General features: G+C 44.1%; 1 protein-coding gene across 1 annotated transcript in view; it reads right to left on the minus strand.

The window, feature by feature from the left end:
• Nucleotides 1-234: 234 nt before the first annotated feature.
• The window catches only part of ASTN2 (astrotactin 2), a 754139-nt gene continuing 732688 nt past the window's right edge, over nt 235-21685 (minus strand). Inside the window, exons 20-22 of the mRNA XM_032595525.1 lie at nt 16232-16332; nt 14089-14272; nt 235-1040 (exon numbers count right to left, since the gene is read on the minus strand). Of these exons, the coding sequence (XP_032451416.1) occupies nt 803-1040; nt 14089-14272; nt 16232-16332 (523 nt within the window). The 3' untranslated portion in view covers nt 235-802. The remainder of the gene's footprint in view (nt 1041-14088; nt 14273-16231; nt 16333-21685) is intronic.

Raw genomic sequence — 21685 nt, forward strand, 5'->3', positions numbered from 1 at the left:
TCATGACCCAGCAATGAGTTAAGAACCCCCTACTGCAGCCTGAATTCACTGACCCACCTCTCTATAATCTCCAAGGGACTGTACGGTCCGAGAGCAGGGAGCTTCTCACTCTTCCGTTGCACGCCCAGTGCCTGGCATATAGTAGGTAATCAATAGATATCTGTTGAGTGAATACACAGAGGTCCCCCAGGGGCAAGAAACACTACCCAAGCAGAAAGAGAGACAATAAGAATTTTTAATCCATGGAAAGTGCTGCAGGGACTCTGTCCAGGCCCACAGGCAGCAGGATGAGGCAGGGATCCTGCAAACCCGGTAGTGTCTGGAAAATGAAAAGCCATAAAGACCCAAGCTTCCTCACTGCAACAATCCTCGGGGCCTCCTTTCTGATGCTGAAGAGGTCAGATTGTCTCTCCATGGGTCTCCTCCAGGGCCCACTGTGGGAAGGAAGCTGAGTGTGGCAGGAGGAAGGAAGAAGAGCAAAGGCCGCTTGGTCTCCACCTGAAAGCCCCTCCCCCGGGACTGACCGCCATCCATAAGAAAATGTTTAAAAAGGCGAGACTTGGATAGTCAAATAATATCTTAGAAAAAATAAAAGAGAAAAAAAACCGGATAATTCCAGCAGTTACAAAGTTCTCTGTCGGCTATCCACAAGAGAAAGAGTTTGCTTTGGCCTCGCTGGCAAGCCTCATCTGCCAGGCCCATCCTCAGCTGTCCCCCAGCCCCCCCAGGCCCCAGGATCCATGAGAGTAGGGCTCCCCCTCCCATGGAGAGTCTCTGTGCTCATGGAGGGCAGTACCCTCCCTCACCGGCCCTTGGACTCCCCATACGTGTTTCGGGCCATGGACACCATCTTCTCCTCGCATGTGATTTTGGTGTCCTTGAGGATGCTGTACCACACCATACCCGCAGGCCGGACCTCCTCGCTGCGGCAGAAAAGGTAGGGCACGGTGTCCACACGGCTCTGGATGTAGGCGCTTCGCAGGAGGCTGGAGCAGTGACCGCTCACCCTCTCCAGTCGCCGCAGGATCAGGTGGGCCTTCCTGAAAGGCAGGACGAGACAGCAATGAAGAATGAAGCCCAGATCAAAGCTTAAGCCTTTGACGGTGAATAAAGGTCGACAAGAGAAATGAAGACTTCCTGTCCCAACAACCTCCTAACCATTCCTGGCCTGAGTGTGATATTTCAAACACCCATTTGAAAATCACCTCAGAATCTGTCCTCTTCAACTGTGCAATGGTAAAGAATGAAAGTGACATAGAACCTTTGATCCAGCATTTTCATTTCCAAGAAAAGAGAGTCCCAGGAGTTATGAAGTCACCAGCCTTAGGGCTCTGACCAAGGAGAAATTATTATAATAATCATACACAGAAACCACAATCACAACTAAAATTTATTGACACTAGCCATGCTAGGCACAGAGTAAGTGCTTTGCATACATTTAACAGTTTTATTTAATCTTCACAACAGCCCTGAACATACTGTTCTTTCCACTCACACAGAATGGGAGTAGAGCCCACAGCTCAGAGAAATGACATTGCATGACCAAGGTCAAACATCAAGTTGACCGTTGGGGCTGGGCATTCGAATCTAGGCCTGATACCCATGAAGTCCCTCTCTAACTTCTGCTTTTGTGTTTCTCTATTCTCTGATACTCTATTCTTTTTTTTTTTTTCTTTTTGAAAGAGAAAGAGAGCATGCAGAGAGAGAGAGAGAGAGAATCATAAGCAGGCTCTGTGCTGGCACAGAGCCTGACACAGGGCTCGAACTCATGAACCATGAGATCATGACCTGAGCCGAGATCGAGTCAGATGCTTAACTGACTGAGCCACCCAGGTGCCCCTCTCATACCCTATTCTTACAGGCAGGAAATTTGGAGATCTTTCATCAAAGCCTTAATAGCTAAGTTCCCAAATCAGATTTCTCTAGATCTTGTTTTTGTCATCTCTAAAACAGTGAGGATGGTCTTAGTTTCACAAGTTCGTGGTTAAGATTTACCATGAGAAAGGGCCAAAGCCTGGCACAGAGTAAGCTCCCAATAAATTATACCTACGATTACCAAGAATTGTTATGATAGTATCTTGGGAACAGGGTCATACTGAACACTAGTCTAAACAAGAATCACCCTGTGCTGTGGTGATCATCATGAGTAATTTATCTGGAGTCCTTTATCCAGCACCAGAAAGAGGATCATTGAGGAGGTCTGATGGCTGCATAGAAGATTAAGCTAGAGAGGATCTCTGAGATCCTTGGGTCTCTCAATGATGGCACTATTGACATTTGAGCCAGATAATTTGCTGTTGTGGAGGCTGTCTGGTAGGAAGTATTGCAGAATCTCTGGGCCTCTGCCCGTAAAGTACCAATAGCACTCCTTTGCCCCAGTCCTAGCAATGAAATTGTCTATAGACATTGTAAATTCTCCTCTTGGAGGTGAGGGCGGGGGGAATCACCCCAACTGGGAACCAGTGACCTGGTCTCACCTACTGTCATTGAAGATGTGAAAACTGAGGCTGAGAGAGGAAAAGGGGCATCCTCTTCCCGGATCCCACCATAGACTAGTGTCACTGTCAAGGTGTCCATCTCCATGTAGAATCCAGTTTTCTCTAGGTTCCACCATCTTCAAGATACCCAAGGGCTGAGTGAACAGCTCTCTCATGCTGTCCTCTCCATGCCCCTCTGAGACCCCAGGAGGGAGGGCATTTTATGACAACATACCCCACAAGTGGGAGACTGTGTCAGGCACCTGCATGGCGACTGGAAAAGGGCTGGGCTTACGTGTGTATGTTTTGTGGGCACGATTTATGAGGTACCTTTCAAAAAGTCCTCTTTGTATAGTTCACCACTTGGGTGGAATATTTCCTGAGGTGCCAAGAATTCATAGCTTCATAATCACACTCGAGTTGCCACTCTTCCCACAGACCTCTCTCTCCCCTGGCAGGCCAAAGAAGAGCTTGAGGAGTACGTTTCTCTCTTCTCCTGGTTTGAGTCCTTGCTCTGTTCCTTAATAGCTCTGTGTCCTTGGGAAATTTACTTAACGTCTCTAAACCCATTTCTTCACTTGAAAAATGGCACTGTTGTGAAGTTAAAGGAGATAATGCTATTGACTGCTCATTTACTGAGCATTTATTTTATGAGAGCGCTCCCTATTCAGTGTGAAAGACCAACAGATGGACAATGACAAAAAGGAGAATGATAGGAGGAGGCATGGGGGCCGGGAGGAAGCAGAGGAAGGTGCCTAGGTAGGATTGGGGATATCCAAGAAGGCTTCCTAGTAGAAGGGCAACTTGTATTGAGTCTCATAAATGAATAGGGGTCAAAGAAGACAAAGACATAACAGGAGGGATAGGGAAAGGCATAAAGATAAGTGATTACGTTGAATTTCTGAGGATTTACAGTTGGAATGCCATGTGGTAAGTGGGGACACAGTGGTAAAACTGGCGAAGTGGCAGGAGCCAGCCATTAGAACTCAGGAACTGGGGAGTTGGTTGTACCAAGTAATGGTGCACCATTCAGGCTCTAGAGCCTGACTGCTCAGGTTCAAATCCTGGCTCAGCCACCTACTAGCTCTGATATTGAGGGAATTGTTTAACCAGGTGTGACTCCATTTCCTTATCCATGAAATGGGAATAATGTTTGTTATCTACCACAAAGACTCATTAAAAAAAAAAAAGCATTAATGAATCTATAACAAGCCCTCAATAAGTGTTATCTAGATTGGTAGTCTGGAAGGCAAGTAGGGGAGTTATCAAAGGGTTTCAAGCTGCCAAGTAACAGATTTAGAGCTGGACTATTTAAAAACGTTCCTGGATGCCTTGAGGAGAACTGAATTGGGGGAAGGACAAGCCTGGCAGCAAGAAACCAGGTAGGGCACACATCCAGGAGTCAAGTGTTTCCTATCATCACACTTAAGGGTGCTGGTTTGCTTTTTCTGTGCTTTTAAAAAGCTGCGTCCTCTTTCCGCTTCCTCATTTATAACAAGGGAGCGACATTTGCCAACCTCATAAAGTTATAGCGAGGATTACAGAAGTTAATACACACAAAACCCTTAGAAATGTGTTTGGCACATTGTAAGTCCCCGATACAGGGTAGAAAGTACCACCCCCACCATTGCCCCTCATCATCACTGTTTCTGTACTGGTATAAGCCTTGGGCACCTTTGCAAGTCAGTGGCAGGAGACAGACAGAAATAGGAATAAAGTGGATACCTAATCATTAGTTTGGGGGCTCAGAAATCTTCCCAAGGGATTTAACAACTACACTAGGACTTCAATGATGAGACAGGTTTTTAAGATAGATGGGGAGGCAGAGGAAAGAGCCCATCCAAAGTTAGATTACCAAGAGCATGAACAACCAGAACTTTGAAATGGTTAGTGCAAAGAATGGATAAGAGACTAGTCAGTTTTTCAGATCTCAGACCATCTAGACTCTTCAAAGCCCTGAGGAAGTGTTATATTTTAGGGGCAATGGAGAGTGACTGATTCAGACAGTCACAAAAACAAGGCACGGATATAAAATGAGGTCGGAAAGGGGAATCCCTCCAACATGTCCAAAGGCTTTGTCTCCAAAGGCCCAGCCATTTCCTCAGGGAGAATTCTGGAACTCCAATGAACCAAGCCTCCTTTTGAATGGATGGGGAAACTGAGGTTTGGAATGAGAAAATACTCGGTCTAAAGGAACACCTTAAGTTAGTAACAAAGGCAGAGCAAGAACCAGAGCTCTTGGTTGTACAGAGCTGAATTTAAATATCTGGGCCTGGAGTCTCAGAGTCAAATCCTAGCTCTATAACTTAACAGCATGTGGATCATTAGGAAGTTCTTCAATGGTGCTCTTAGTTACCACATCAGTAAAACGAGAGTAATAACAGTGTTCTGGGGGGAATGAGATGAGCTGAGTAATTTGATTACTCTCAGTAAATGTTAGCCAAGGTTCAAAGTAGCATACTGTAGTAGAAAGGACATAGGCTTCAGAAACCATTAGGGTAAGTCACTTCTCTGTAAGTCTGTTTCCTCATTTGTAAAATGGGATTAGAGATGCTTATTTTGTAGGGCTGCTGGTAGGCTGAAATGAATGACTGCTGTAGGCATCCAGCACAGAAATTTGTACTCAATAGGCACTAAACTGGTGCCAGTTCACTTAACTATCCCCTGCTCTTTGTCCACAGCACACACTGCCTCAGACTTTGGCTTGCATTTAGCCAACAAACACAGGAGAACTCAGAAGGGGACACCATGGAGACAAGGGTTGGAGGTGCTCAAAGGCTGGAGAAGAGGAGGGGGAGTGAGAGACCAAAGGTGAGAGAGCTGGGTAATAAATTTGTAGGCAATGGAGATCCATAAATCAAAGGCCAGGCATGCTCCAAGTTTTCCCTGGAGAGGGAATCGTAGGTCAGAATGACCACTTTTCTCAAATACCGGAAATGAAATCTTCCTCATTGGAGACGGGACACAGGCCTGCTGGGATAGGAAGCCAGAGGTGAAGGAGTGACAGTGCACATTAATTTATGGTTGTATTAGTGGGTAAGGCTGAGACAGGAATGGCTTGTGGAGGAGTCAGGGGCTGAGTTCCAATGCCACTTCTCCGGGAACTATAGAACCTTTGACCGACCATTCTATTCCCAGCACCATTACCCAATCAGCTGTTGACACAGTTAGTGGATACAGACCTAATTTCTAAGGGGGCCCTGGAATGGAGGGGGGAAAAAGAGGCAGTAGGGAAATGTTCCTATTGGCCTCTCCCCCTCCTCCCTATCTCCTTTAGTTGAGCTCAAACGTCTCTGTGTTAGCTGACCTCAAGCTTAATGAGAGTCGAGGGCATGACGTGGTTGCACAAAAACGGGACACAACCTCCAAAAGTGGATAGCGCAGATTAAGAGAAAGAATGACTTCATTCATGTTGCCCTGGTCAGGCCACATCTGGAGAACCCCAGTCACTTCTGGTAAGAGGGACATGTGCAAACTGTAGCCAGATCATGATGCTGAAGCTTGTCTCAAAAGCAAGTCTTAATGAGGAAGTGTGGAAAGCAGGAATGGAATGTGTCCTCTGAAGGGAGAATTCAGGCAAACGGTTATGTTGTTCTAATAAATGAAGACTAGTGGGAAGGAAAAAAAACCCTGAAATTAAATATAATCCTCACCACAATTTTAGAGTTCATACTTCAGTCCCAGTCTTTAGGTGGTAAAAGTGAGGCTTGGGCTGGTCATATGGTTTGACCAGGGCTAACAGAGTGTGAGAAGAGCATCTAGAGCTGTTGCAAGGCACCCCAGTGTTATCAATGATATTGCTCCAAAATTAACAGAAGGTGAATTTTGACTCAATATGATAAAAAAACTTAAAACTAGAATCCTTGAAATCTAGAATGGACCCTTCCATATCTCCATATCACTAGAGATGATCAAATCAAGTAAGTTTTAGAAAGGAGTCTGTCTTGGTCTGTTTGGGCTGCTATAACAAAATACCACAGACTGTGTCATTTATAAACAATGGAGATTTAATCCTCACAGTTCTGAAGGCTGGGAAGTCCAGGATCATGGCACTGAGGACATGTGCTGTGCGGTAGCTAGTGAGGGCTAGCTTCCTGGTCCACAGATGGTACTTTCTTGCTGTGCCTCCACATGGTGAAGGGGCAAAGAATCTCTCTGGTCCCTCTTTTTATAAGAGTACTAATCCCATTCCTAAGGGATCCAACCTCTCGACCTAATCAACTCCCAAAGATCCCATCTCTTAATACTATCACCTTGGACATTAGTTTTTGAATCTATGGATTTTGGGGGGATACAACATTCAGACCATAGCAGACTCTAATGGTAGTAGAAAGTGGAAAAGACTTTGTGGTTCTTGTTTGTTTTTACTGACAAGAATCAAGGGGTTGATTCACAGATACCATCTGGTGGGCATCTGATGAGAACTTCACGATAGATGTGACACAACTGCCAAGGCACAGAGTTCCTGACGTAAGAGGACCACATTTGCTGAAGTTCTGTTCTTGCTTCAAAGTCATGCTGAAATTTCACCTTCAGGAAGTCTTCCAGAACTTCCAGCTATCATAAGTCATCTTTTACCCTTTGCTGCTGAAGCTTTTTATTTCTCTGTTGAGATATATAATATATTCTGCCTTAGTTGTGTACATATCTTCGGATGCAATGTGTTATAATGGACAGGACGCTGGTTTGAAGTTTGCATTTTGAGTTTATTTTGAATTTGGCCTCTGGCAGTTATTAGCTATGTAACCTTAGTTGTTAGCTAATAACTAAGTTATTAGCTAACCATAGTTATTAGCTATGTAACCTTAAACAATTTACTTAATTCCAGTGATTCCCTGTTGCTTAATCTTCAGAATCGACGGTTTAGGAGATGAAATGAGATGTAAATGACCTCGCCCATAATAGTGCTCAACTAGTATCTTCCACCTGCTTCTTGGACAATGTAGAAGGAATTAATAAGAGCGAACTGACTTGAACTGAGGAAATTCTCAGGACCCAGCTTTCAAAATCCAAAATTCTCTAGCAGGAATTGATAAAAGGAATGGAATGGCATTTGAGCATCCATGTGGACCTAGGGAAATAATATGGCCAGGTGGGCAAAATGTTTATACAGAGTTGTTTATAACAGCAAAGCATTTGGAAGAAACCTAGTTGGTATTTAACAGAAGACTCAAGTAACATATAGTACATTCAAATAATTGCATGGCTAAAGGGCCTACCCAGATAACACAGTACATGTGCATCCAAGAGAAAAGACCTATTAAGTATAAAGAGACAGCAGAACATGGTGTATCTATTTGTTGTACATAGCAGAGTTGGTGAAAATTGTGCTCTGGTTGTAGATACAGGTATATCCTTAAGCCTGTATCAGCATCCCTATTCATTTTCTTATCCAAGTCATATCTAGAAAGGTATGTGCACACTGCTAATGACTTTATTTCTCGGTTGGGATTATGGGATTCAGAGTGCAAAATTCTCACTTTCCACTTTATATACATCCACATCATGTAGATGCTACAGAATGAGCAAGAATTACTTTTAGAACAAAATACAATAAGGTCTTTCCATTTTGAAAACCTGCGTATATACACATATAATTTTGTAGCTGGTGTGATGAATCTGAGCAATGAAACCATGGTTTCATGGCGTTGCGGTAGTTCACTGGGGTTACTTTCAGCATCTAGCCTCAGACCAGTCCCACAAAACAGAAAACAAGTAGCTCAATACTGCTGTCTTGATATAGATCTTCAACATCAGCTTTGAAATGTGATTTATAAGAGTGAAAATATTTATGTTTTGTCTTCTCCTTATTCTCTCGCAAGAAACCATAAGACCTTCCCAAGAATTCATTCCTTAACTGATGGTAAGAATGACAGAGTCTCAACCAACCCAGTGATTTCAGTGTGGAACAGAAACAGACTACAAAATAGCAGCCAACCTTGCTATACTACCAGTGGGAACACTGATCCATAGAACACTTGTTCAAGGTCATCCTGTGTTTTGTATTTATCCACCCTGAGGCATCTTCAATTATAAGAAATGCCACTGATTTAATAATAGCCTTTCAAGAAAAGGAGAAAGAATATAACACTTAATGTGCACATCCATTGTGCACCATCCATCCTGATTTCAGAAATGTCAAAATATGCAACAACAACAAAAAAGATTAAAAGTGCATGTGAGATCATAGGAAGATGGCCCTAGAAGCCTAAGTCTGCTCTTGTTCAAAATATCCTAGAAATTCCAAAAGACTTAATCCCTGATAGCTAAGGAAAGGGTTAATATGATCTTGAATTGAAAGAATGACATCGAGTTTGCTTATTTTCACTATGGATGCAGCAACCATGGTTCATGGGATATGCCATCTCTTCTCAGATAGGAAAGGCCTATCCTGCTATGTTGAGAAAAATCCTAGGCTAAACCAAGTCTGTAATGACTTCTGTGATGTATTAGCAATGTCTGCCATGGAAGCAAGAGGGGCTGAGACAGTAAATATATCATTATAGTCCAGGAAGATCAATTCACTGAAACAAAATCCCTTCAGGTGCTTTCTCTCTTCTTCCTATTCTGTCATTTCAGCCATACGTGGCTGAGAGGATCATCGAGAAGCCCAAGAGTGGTCAAGTATATTCTATTGGAGCAAATTCCGGTCCTTAGCCACCTATGAGCTCAGTTTCTCATGTCTAACAGAAACCGTATGGCTGGGCCAGCTGGGTGTCAGCAGGTTTTCTCTGAGTAGCTGTTTGTGGCACCCATGGCTGCCACAGGAGCCAGGCTCTGGAGGACAATGGCCTGATAGATTTATTAGGCAGAGATAAGAGATGCCCAATTTGTCACCAAATTTTATGGGGGTATATGACTATAGTTTTAAGGAGAAGTATGGAACATTTTGGGGTTTGGTGATTCCTGATAGAGTTCATTCCATGGTATTGGTGGTTCTGGGAAGTGCTCTTAACACCCTGGCCACCTAGGTCCCTGAGAAACAGGACATGCTGGACTAAAGGACAGTCAAGGTGTCCCTGTTCTCTGGTCTTTATGACCTTGAGGGCTTTCTGGTTTCTTCGCTTCCCAGCTGGAAGGGACTTTGGAGTCCAGCTCTTTTACATTACAAACGAGGTCCAGAATGGGAATGGAGGTTTTCCAAGGTCACGCAGCTAGTGGGTGGCAAACCTAGGACAGGAACCCAAGGCTCCTGGCTCCAGGGCAGTGTCTTGCTCTCTCTCTCTCTCCTTTACACTTTGATACTCTGCACACTTGCGAACCCTTCGGAGTCATGGCACATTTACCCAAATTGTTCCTCTGTTTAAAACGTTTACCTGGCTTTTTGGGGGAAAGAACACACTCCTGGACAAAGCTCACAGGAGCCATCATGATCTGCCCTCTGTTGAACTCACCAGCCTTGTTTTCTTTTCCCCCCTCTCACCTTGAACTCTCTGTCCCAATGAGAATTATACTTCTTAAGTGTATCCTCTTAATTACCATCCCCCAACTCATCTTTGCATTGGTTGTTCCTTCTGATGAAAGCATCCATGGGAGGACTCCTTTGATGCTAAGCACAGACTTCACTGTCTTCTCCAAGGATTCTTGTTTGAGGTCCAGGTCTGGGTTAGCTGTGCCAGCTGTTCACATCTAGAACCCTGTCACTCAAAGTGTACTTTTGGGACGAGCAACACTGGCATCACACCTGAGAGCTTATTAGAAATGCAGAATCTCAGGCCCATCCTAAGCCACTAAGTCTATTTGAATTTTAGCAAGGCTTTCATGGGATTCTCATGCCCATTAAAGTTTGAGAAACACTGCAGTAAACCAGCTTCTCACCCTCCTTTTTACAGCATGCTTCTTGTAACATGCTTCACTGCAACTACCTACAGACTTTTGCTCACTAGATGCTGCTCCTTCTAAGGCAGGATCTGTCTTCTTCACTCATATATTTCCAGCCCATAGCACAGAGCCTGGTACATAGTAAGCACATTAAGTGAATCAACGAATAAGTAAATTAATGAAATGTGGTCTCCACAGGTCTCTTAATATTTGCAAGCACAATGCATTTTTTTATTGCTACTTTTGAGCTGGAGAGACCTTAGGGTTCATGGAATTTAGTTGTTACCAACTGTGACCTATAGATCTTTGATAGCTCACAGAGACTTAAGAGTCCCTCGGGATTGGGGGAAGGGGGTCTGAAAGGGAAACCTAGCAGGTGGAGCTCCAGACCACCCTCTCTAGTTTCTACCAGAACAACTGTGTAACCATCTGAGCCACACATTATCCAATTATTTAACAAGTAAATTTAGCACCCACTTACAAGAGTGAGTAGGACATAAAGAATCACTAAACACACATAAGCTGCCATAGTAGTGCAGAAGAGAAGAGTTACAAGAGTAAACACATAAGCAATATAAGATACCAAAGCTAATAGGTATGATGCAGAAAATTAAAACATGAGCATGTGACTGAGAAGATACGTAGAAATCTTAGAGGATGCTCTGAGGAAGTAGCATTCTAGTTGAGACATGGGGGTCTACATAAGATCTCAGTAGAAAAAAATGTTCTACTGCTTAAAAGAAGGAGTACCACTGCCCTAGTTCATCCTGATCATTTTATAGATGAGGAGACTGAAAGCCAGAGAAAGCCAGAACCCAAGGTTGTACACTGAGTTCATTAGCACTGTCAGGATAGATTAGGATGCAGCTATCTTGGTTCCTGTGGACATGCCAGTGTGGGATGTTAAAGGAATCTCATATTCCCTCCAGAGACTAGAAATACTGAAGAGTGAGGAAACTGGGTGATACCAACGGGGGCTGGTGGACAGTGACTGGTGACCGGTTGGCTGGAGGTTAGGGGGGTTATCAGAGCCCATTACCAAGTGGGTTGTCCTACCTCTGTGGGCGGCCAGGCAGCCTCTCCAGAAGATTTATGTCCTTGAGGGCCATAAAGGATCCCAGAAGGTCATAAAGACAAAGTCAGGAGTGGAGCTCTGGTTTACCTTCCACCCAAACTCTCTGAGCCCTGTGGGAAAGGCCAATAAAGTGGGATGCCTTTCCCTGACCATGGGCAAGATGGCAGCCCAGATGACTCACACAGTGGCTTTCATCTGAGGCTCTGGGCTTCTGCCTGTCTACTCTCTTTTAGCTTTTATCTAAAGAAACTTCCTTTCATGTGAAAGAGAGAAAGTTATAGTCCAGGACCCAATGGGCAGATAACGTCTATTCCAGGGAGAGATCCCAGCTCTCATCTTTTCCCTTGAGGGCCTCAAATCCTTGGAGGGTTATTTCAAGTGTTATAAGGGCTCAGGGTAAGAGCTCAGGGCAGAATCAGCCTCCATATAAAACTCTGTGCAACCACGGGCAGTTCACTTGACCTCACAGGGCCTCCAATTCCTTATCATCCACAACATGAGAATACCCTACTTTGCCCAGCTTATCTGAGTAATTTAAAAATTTTTTAAAGCATAGAGTGCTACCAACTAAGTATTTCAGGAGGTCAGGTGATGCTCTCCAATGCCACCAGTACCACCCTGCCCCAGAACACCACACTGTCTCCCCTGGATTATTATAACAATGGCCTCCAGAGCCTCACTACCTCCCTCCTGTCTTGACCCCTCTCCATGTTTCCAACAGCAAGTCAGAGGCATCTTTCTTCCCTGAAGATCAGCTAATATCACCCCCTTCTGAAAAACACTTGAAAAGCTTCTCATTACCCTGGGGAGATAATCCAAACTCTTTAACCCTACTTAAAGGGCATTCAGGACTGGCCCCTGCTGACCTCTCCCTTCTTATCCCTTCCCACTCCTGCTGTCACACACTTTGCTTCAACTACAGGGAAACTCTCTCAGTTCCTCTACACACAGTGTTTACCAAGTGTAGAAGGAGTTCCCCTGGGGAAGGAGAAAGGGTTTGAGGTGCTACTCAAGACGATCACAGACACAGCATTAAACAACAATGAATCACACTGGGAAAAGCAGTTAGATTCTCTTTTTCATTCTCTTCCCCTCCTCCAGATTACTTTAAAAAATAAAGTCTTGGTTTGAGACTGTGTCTTTAGTACTTCTCTAACACTTGCTAATCTCCTTTTTAAACTCAGAGTGTCAGGCTCCACTAGGATTGAATAGCATTGTTTTCTGTTTTTTCTTTTTTCTTTTTTCTCTTCCCTTGTATCAAATGTTTACATTTAATTTTCTTTTTTTATTATAATTTTTAAAAAATCTTTATTTTTTTTGAGAGAGAGCAAGAGAGAGAGAGAGAGAGAGAGAGAGAGAGAGAGAGAGAGAGAGAGACAGAGCATGAGCAGGAGAGGGGCAGAGAGAGAGGGAGACTCAGAATCCTAAGCAGGCTCCAGGCTCTGAGCTGTCAGCACCGAGCCCAACGTAGGGCTTGAACTCACAACCTACGAGATCATGACGTGAGCCGAAGTCAGATGCTTAACCAACTGAGCCACCCAGGCACCCCTACATTTAATTTTCTATTAAGGGTAGTTGGTGCCCATTTTCCCTTTACAAAATGATACAGTGTTTTCAAATATATTATCAATGAGAAGTGAATCTAAGATACCAAAACAAAACAAGTGCTTACAGTATGGCGATATGTAGAAACTCATAAAAGTGGCAGGCAAATGATGAAAATTTGAGGAAAACCCTGGCCTGATGTAACATTATCTCCTCTGTGCATTCCCTAGGCTAGTCACAATGCCCCACACCCTCCAATGCTCCTCCCCTTCCTCTAGTCTGACCCTCTTCACCCTGTGGGTCTTAGTCTCAGCACTTGGGAAGCCTTCACTAGGTTACCTAGATCAGATGTCTATCTCTCACCTTCCCAAAGGACCCTATTCTGTTATCTCTTTTACTTATTCCTATTTTTTCAATTGCTTAAATGCTTAATTACCTCCAACAGTGAGTTTCTCTCCTTTTATTACTGCATGGTCAATAACCAACTGGTAAGAGGTGCCATTAAAAGTAAGTGATGAGTGAACGAATAAGTGAATGTTGTTAGGTGCAAGGCATGAAATGCAGCCACCATTTCATATACTACTTTGTGAATGAAGCTTCACAAGATAGGGACTGTGCCTTTGTGATGTTTGAATCCCCCATGGCATCTAGCACCAGTGGCTGGCATAGTCATTGCCGATCACAGAAGTCATGGCTTAATACACATTGAATATAGAAATGTATTTAGTAATGGTCACTAATGGACTTATTCTAGAAAACCTCAGGCTTCTTATGGAAGAGTGGGGAGAGCCCTAGATTAGAGGCCATGAGTCTGCCACTATGCCCTTCTATCATCCTGGTTAGGACACATAACCCTCCTGGAGTCCATGGTTCCTGTCTCTAACCCTGAAGGTGGAAGGTGGGTGAGGAAAGCGAATGATGGAAAGGACAGTAATGTCTCTCTCCTATCTGATATTCCAGGAGTCCAAGAAACAAAAATTCCAAGATTCTGTCATTCTCCCTGCCCATTTCCCATCTCTAATCCTGACAGAACAAAAGTGAATGATACCCTTATTTATTTGACAAAGCCCATTCTTAGCCTATGGGAAAAAAAAAAAAAAAGGTCCAGTAAAATCATACAGAAGTAAGAGGAATCTGCCACTCCACTCATACTCACACAGCCATCCGTACCTGGGCCCCAGCTCGTCCTCACTCCTCCAGACAAAGTCACCAAACTTCTCATAGTGAGAATTGTAGTGGTGCTGTACTCGGAACAACATCGAGGCTGAGACCTCCATCAGCGTGTTGTAGGCAGTCTGCTGCTCCTTTCCACTTGTGTACCCATTGTACAGATTGTAGATCTTGTCTGCTATCTCTGAGGTGGGGAGAAGTATAGGCACAGATCACTGGACAGCAGGAAAAAGTGAGCATGGAAACATGCCTTGCAACAAGGGAGGCACATTTGTGTGGGACTTCACACGCATGGTATTTGGGGGCAGACAGACCTTCAGTCCACCTTGAATATCATTGGCTAGTTATGCTCAGTTTTCCCATCTATCAACTGGAGATAAGGATGTCTACTCTACAGGTGTGCTGGGAGGGTGGAATTAAAAAGTGAATGTAAAGCATTCGACACGGGGTCATAATTTGCCAGCTTCATTGTCAACAAACATCTGGTGCCCATGATTGAACAGAAAATTCCAAACAAGTGCAGAGGCTTAAATCAACTGTCATGGGCTCATCTCAGCAGTCTACTTCTACATCCCCTCTATAATATTTCCAACACAGCTCCATGATCAGGTCTAACAGGTGTCCATTCAAAAATCTTTCAAAGAGGGGCACCTGGATGGCTCTGTCAGATAAGCATCTGACTTGAGCTCAGGTCATGATCTTGCAGCTCATGGGTTCGAGCCCTGCATCAGGCTCTGTGCTGACAGCTCAGAGCCTGGAGCCTGGTACGGATTCTGCGTCTCCCTCTCTCTCTGCCCCTCCCCGACTTGTGCTGTCTGTCTCTCTCGCTCTCAAAAAAAACCTAAACATTAAAAAAAATTTTTTTAATCTTTCAAAGAAAAATCAGACTCTTCTGCTGGCCATTCACAGCAATTTCTATTTCTTTAGTCATTCCTATTCAATTGATGTAACTTGAAGTCATCATGGGCTGCTCTCTTGAATGGAAGGACCACTCTTTCATGTTTGAAGACTCTGACCAAAATTTATGTATGTCCCCCCAAGTCATTGCTAATGGCAATTGCCTCTAGAAGAATCTTGGAAACTTGCGTTAAAATGGGAGGAGCATTTACTTCTTATTATTTCCACCCTGGTTTTAATTTTTCTTTCTTTCTTTTTAACCCCATGCATATGTTATTTAAAAAAAAATAATAATAATAACAATAACAATAAATGACCAGGAAACCATCTCAAACCCCCTCACTTTTGAGATTCAATAGCTCTTCAATAGGAGGACTATCTTGTCTTGTCTGATACCACACAAAGTGCTTATTATTCGGCTTATTATTCAGCCACGTGTAGACATGTCTGTCTGTCTGTCTGTCTGTCTGTCTCTCTCTCTCTCCCTAGAATGTGAACTCCTAAAAGGTGTAGAGCATCACTTGTGTACCAGCGCTCTTAGGAAATATTTGCTCAACCTGAAGTGAACCACCAGGACTCACAAGCCACCATTACACTCTGGCCAGTCCTGATGTAGAAACCATACCTATATGTTGGCGAAGAACTAAGTATGTGGTGGATGTGACCGACTGGTTCGACTTTTTTTAGGTGTTTTGCCTGAAGTTTACAACTTCAGGGACCAGGAGCAGCAGAAAGGTCCAATCTTGCATGCTAGCTCTCACTGATAGTCACTGACTTCAGCTCTAGGCTGAGGATTCTGAGGCCACCCCTGGGCTAGATGGGAATGTGTGCTATGAGGACCTAATGATAGTAGGGTGAGTCATCTTCTACTGTCACTGATACGCCAGCTCTGGCACAGACCAAAATGGAAAAAAGTGACTCGTCTCCCAAAGCCTAGGTTAAGGGGCAGGATACAGTCATGGGGCCCTGACTGTCTACCATCCTTGCCTCTAAACCAGAACACAGACAAATTCTATGAAAGAGGAACAAGTCTCTCCACTGGCTAAGATACTGCTGGACAATCTCAATTTCCTTTAGGCCTTACTTAATTTACTTCCGTGTTCCTCCTGTCCCCTTAGTCCTTTCACTTTTTTCTTTCTGTGCAAATACGTGTATGTGGCAGGAAAGGGGTGGTGGTTAACTTCTGGGTACAGAACTTAAAGGAAATATGGGAATTACCTGGGAAGTGAAGAGATTGGTCACCTACCTTCTGCTTTGTTGTCATCCACCAGTGGACAGGCCGTTCTCAAGGTCACTGTGCTGAGTTCCGAGTGCCTCCCCCGTGTATCCACGGCATACAAAGTGAACCTGTAGCACAGCGAGAAAACAGAGCACTGGGTTGTGACTTCAGAGAAGACCCTGGAAGGTGTAAGGAGGAACACAAAATCATAGTACAGGGGTAATGGTCAATAGAAGTCAGGGAGGCTTAGCCTGTAAGAGAAATGATTTGGGGAAAAAAATAGCAACCATATAGCATTTATTGGGCACCAATCATCTGCAGGGCACCCTGTACTTACTCCTATTTTACAAGTAAGCAAACCTAGAAGGCAGGGATTATTATCACCTGAACTTCACCAATGAAGAAACTGAAGCTTAGATTTTATATCTTCCTGTGGTCTCGTAGTTATTTGGGGACAGAGCAGTCTGAGTCCGGGACTTCAGAAGTGAACCCTAGTGGTGTCTTGAATGGCTAGAATACTCATCTATGTTCTTTCATTCATGCAGTGAACAAACACTTACTGAGCATTAACAATGTGCTAGCAGTCATTTTATTCAGACACTGCCTAAGCTAGGTATTATGGCTGTGTTTTATCAATAAGGACATTGGTCCCAAAGAGGTCAAGTAATTGTCCTATTATTACATATTAAGTAAGTAGCAACAGGGGACCACAACTTAGGTCTGCCTTAATCCAAAGATTATATTCTTGGGACACCTGCATGGCCCAGTCGGTTGAGCGTCCAACTCTTGATTTTGTCTTAGGTTGTGATCTCAGGGTCCTGGGATCGAGCCCCACATCAGGCTCCATGCTGAGGGTGAAGCCTGCTTAAGATTCTCTCTCTCCCTCTCTCTCTCCCATCTTTCCCTCTTCCTCACTTGCTCTCTCTAAAAAGCAAAATCAAAACAAAGATTATGTTCTTATCCACACTGCCAAATCTAACTCTACCTTTTATCTTTCATTAGCTGGCTCGGAGTGCTGGCAAAGGTAAGGAAGTGTGGGCCAATACCTAAAACATAAGTCTTAAGAGGCCTAAACATGGGGTATTTGGGCCCCATCTTCAAAAAGGACCTAATCTATTCATCTGCTTTCTGGGGATTCGGGCTTCCGCCTTTGGTATAAGAACAATAGCACTGTGATGTGGGCATTCTCTCTCTCCTCCTGTTGTATCTCCGCATCATGAGTGGAGCTCAGTTCTACGGCTTACTACATCCAGTACTATTTAGGTCAAGAGAAACAGTGGGGGGGGGGGGCTGGGTGGTTCAGTGGGTTAAACGTCAGACTCATGGTCACAGCTCAGGTCAAGATGAGATCAAGCCCTGCATCTGGCTCTGCACTGGCAGCATGGAGCCTGCTTGGGGTTCTCTCTCTTCTTCTCTCCTTGCCCTTCTCCTGCTCATGTTATATCTCTCCCTCTCTAAAAATAAATAAATAAACATGAAAACAAAATTAAAAAAATAAAAGAGAGAAGCAGTGGTGACAGAGGGAAGAGCCTGGTCCTGGAGATGGCCAGGTTTGGGTTCACATTCCACTCTACTTCCTTGCTCTGTGACCTTGGTCAAGTCACTTCCCTTCTCTGTGCTCACTTCATCTCTCTGTATCACGCATCTCTGTTAAGGAGGCCACTGGCCACTTCGTGGGTCAGTGTGGATGAACATAAAATGTTAAGTGCTACTTGAGGTGAGTAATGATTGAGAAGCCTTGCAGAGGAGTTAGAAAGAAGATCACGAGGAAACTCCAGGATACGAGAATAAGCAAGTGGCAAAGTAGGAAGGTAAGGACAGTATTGGGTACCACTGTATAAGCAGTTACTACCCACACAACAACCCATCTAGAAAGCGGCAGAGGCAGGATCCAAACCCTAGCCTGTAGCTCCCAGAGGGTGTATATGTCAGTTTGAGTACAACGGTATCCCTGGCATTTAACAGTACTGGGTATATATGATAGACACCCAGTAAATATTTGAGTAAATAAATGAACCTGAGCATACCACATCTTTTTTTCTTTTAGTTTGCTTAATTAATTAATTTATTTATTATTTTGATAATTACTATTTTTTTAATATGAAATTTGTTGCCAAATTGATTTCCATACAACACCCAGTGCTCATCCCAACAGGTGCCCTCCTCCATGCCCGTCACCCACCCTCCCCTCCCTCCCACCCCCATCAACCCTCAGTTTATTCTCAGTTTTTAAGAGTCTCTTATGGTTTGGCTCTCTCCCTAACTTTTTTTCCCCTTCCCCTCCCCCATGGTCTTCTGTTAAGTTTCTCAGGATCCACATAAGAATGAAAACATATGGTATCTGTCTTTCTCTGTATGACTTAATTCACATAGCATAACACTCTCTAGTTCCATCCATGTTGCTACAAATGGCCAGATTTCATTCTTTCTCATTGCCAAGTAGTATTCCATTGTATATATAAACCACATCTTCACGTTGCTACAAATGGCCATATTTCATTCTTTCTCATTGCCAAGTAGTATTCCATTGTATATATAAACCACAATTTCTTTATCCATTCATCAGTTGATGGACATTTAGGCTCTTTCCATATTTTGGCTATTGTTGAAAGTGCTGCTATAAACATTGGGGTACAGAGAGATCAAGAGAAAATCCCAAATAGGCTCTGCACTGTCAGCATAGAGCCCGATGTGGGGCTTGAACTCACAAACCATTAGATTATGACCTGAGCTGAAACCAAGTCAGATGCTTAACCAACTGAGCTAGCCAGGTGCCCCCCACATATAATTCCTTAATTTCAGTTTCTACATTTTCTACAACAAAATGGGGATAATTGTAGAGATAATGTATGATTATCTCAAATATTACATAGAGTGATACATGAGAGGTGGCTTGTAAGCTGCAGATTTCTTTGAGGGGGGGAGGGGCAGAGGGAGAGGGAGAATCTTAAGCAGGCTCCACACCCAGTGCGGAGCCCGATCTCACAACTGTGAGATCATGACCTGAGCTGAAATCAAGAGTTGGACGCTTAACCCACTCAGCCACCCAGGCGCCCTGCTGCAGATTTTCATAAAGACCATGTAAAGAGCACTTATTTGTGCAAGAGTATACCTTTAAAAAATGGTTTCTTGGGGAAGAGGAGATTCATTCCAACTGAGGGAAACACAGAAGGGCATAGTGAATGGAATATGTGAATTAGCCTCAAAACATGAGGAGTTGGAAAAAATTTTTAAACACTGCTTTCCCATTGGCCACTTATGTTTCCATGGTATTTCTGCAATATATTTCCTCCACCAAGAGGGTCCAGGGTCACCTCTCTGCTTAGCCAAGCAGCATGAATAACAGCATGCTGGGGAAGAAGCAGTCTTACATTTTTAAGTTACAAAAACCTGGGTGGAATCCTTGTTTTCCCCAATTGTTGGCTGAGTATTCTCTGGTGAAATTCTCTATCTCTCACAAGTTTGAGATCAAGACTCAATGATGGAGCAGGCCTGGCTCAGTCTTTGCTCCTAAAAGGTAGCTTCTATTTGTATTATTAGGGTAACCAAACATGTCAGTGGAGGTCTCAGGATGGAGGAAGCCTCAGGCCACCCTGCCAGTGGGGGGTGGAGGGGTGGAGAAAGAGGAAGATGTCAACCTCACAGGCCTGGGTCAAAAGTCACAAGGCCAAGCACTTTCTGCCCGTCTCAGCTGTAATTGTAGAACTGTTCCAGAGACACATCTGAAAGCTGTTAGGGGACCAGGCAGGGCTTGGAGGGGCTCTTTGTGAGAGGAAGAAAGTGGTGGCCCCTGATGTGGAGAAGGGTGGGGAGAAAGGAGAGAAAGAAAGAGAAAGAGACCGAGAAACAGACACACAGACACACCCATAGAGTAGAGTGAAAAGCAGGGAGAGAAAGAGAGACTGAGAGAAGGCACAGGTGAGACTTCTGTGCTTCTCAGGGGATCCGGAAGGGTGCCCACCACCATCTGCTCAGTTCTTTCATCTTCTCTTTGCCCACTGAAGCAGGCTGAGATTCACTGACAGTTTGAACTAGAACTCCCGAGCCATCCCCAAACTCCATATACTTATTTACAGGTGGAGAAATGGAGGCCCAGAGAGGAAAGATTCTTACGTAAGGACCCACTGCCAGTTAGTTCAGAGTAGACACTGGCTTTTCTGACTCCTCCCCCAGTGTGCCTTCTATACACTAGACTGCTTCTGGTATAACTGGCTGACTTAGGTCCAATTGCACCTTTGGGATACTTTTATTACAAAAGAGGGGGCTCCAAGGATGAAGTGGGATGAGCTGTTTAGGAACCTGAAGCTCCAGACTCCAACTCGTGCTGTTCCTTCCTCCCACTTTGGTTTAGGGGAAAGAACACTGGCCAAGGTGCCTGAAACAAACAGAACAAAACAGACAGAAATACCATAAATGCAGAGAACAAAGTGGTGGTTGTCAGAGGAGTGGGCTGTAAGGGCATGAGCAAAATGGGTGAAGGGAAGTGGGAGGTACAGCCTTCCAGTTATGAGTAAGTCATGGGGACAAACGGTACAGCACAGGGAATATAGTCAATGGTGTTATAAGAGCTTTGCATGGTGACAGATGGTAGTTACACCTGTGGTGGACACAGGGTAATGTAGAGAGTTGTCGAATCATTATGTTGTGCACCTAAAACTAATGTGATATAGTTTGTCAAGTATACTTATATTAAAACAAGCAAGAAAACAAACAAACAGAGTTCATGTCCCAGGTTTTCCACACACTGTGGCCTGTGAGATCTTGGCTATCTAAAGCAATATGGTGTCAGTGAATTGTGATTTCAATGTGGGGGAAGTGCCTTGGGATTGACTACTCAAAGGCAAAGTATTTTTCAATTTCCTTATCACCCTCAGGAAAAAGTCCAAAATCCTTACCACAGGCTCCCAGGGTGGCTCCTTGACCTTTATTCATTTGACAGTACTGGATCACTGAACTTCAAATAAACTCCGGCCACACCTCCAGCCTTGTTTACCAGTCTTTGCCTACTATTCTGTTTCACAGTAGAACCTTATCCAACTACTAATGGTTCCAGAACATGGATTCTACCTCTTTGCCTTTGCACATGCTACACCCTCTGTCTGGGTCGTCCTTCCCCTTCTCCACTCAACCCTTCCTTTCCACCTTGTCCTTGGAGCATCAGTCAAACCTCATCCCCTCCAGTAAACCTTTCTCCATGCGGTGAATAGTGCCCTAGTATAGCACATGCCGCATTACTATGTCAAGTGTTCATACACTTCTCTCTTGTCCCCATGACATCTTCAGGACCAGAATATTGCTCTGCCCATCTCCATCCACCCACCTACACCGGGTGCTCAGACACCTAAATCACGTGATGCTGAGCAAGTACTTTCCAGACTGAATGGCAGACTGAATGACTCAATCAACTATGAAGTAGTTCCCTTGTCTGGAAAACAGCTTCCCCATTTGTAAAATGAACGAAAGGTGACTAGGTTGAAAGGC

The sequence above is a fragment of the Lynx canadensis genome, chromosome D4 (assembly GCF_007474595.2).
Source record: "Lynx canadensis isolate LIC74 chromosome D4, mLynCan4.pri.v2, whole genome shotgun sequence".
Classification (NCBI taxonomy): domain Eukaryota; kingdom Metazoa; phylum Chordata; class Mammalia; order Carnivora; family Felidae; genus Lynx; species Lynx canadensis.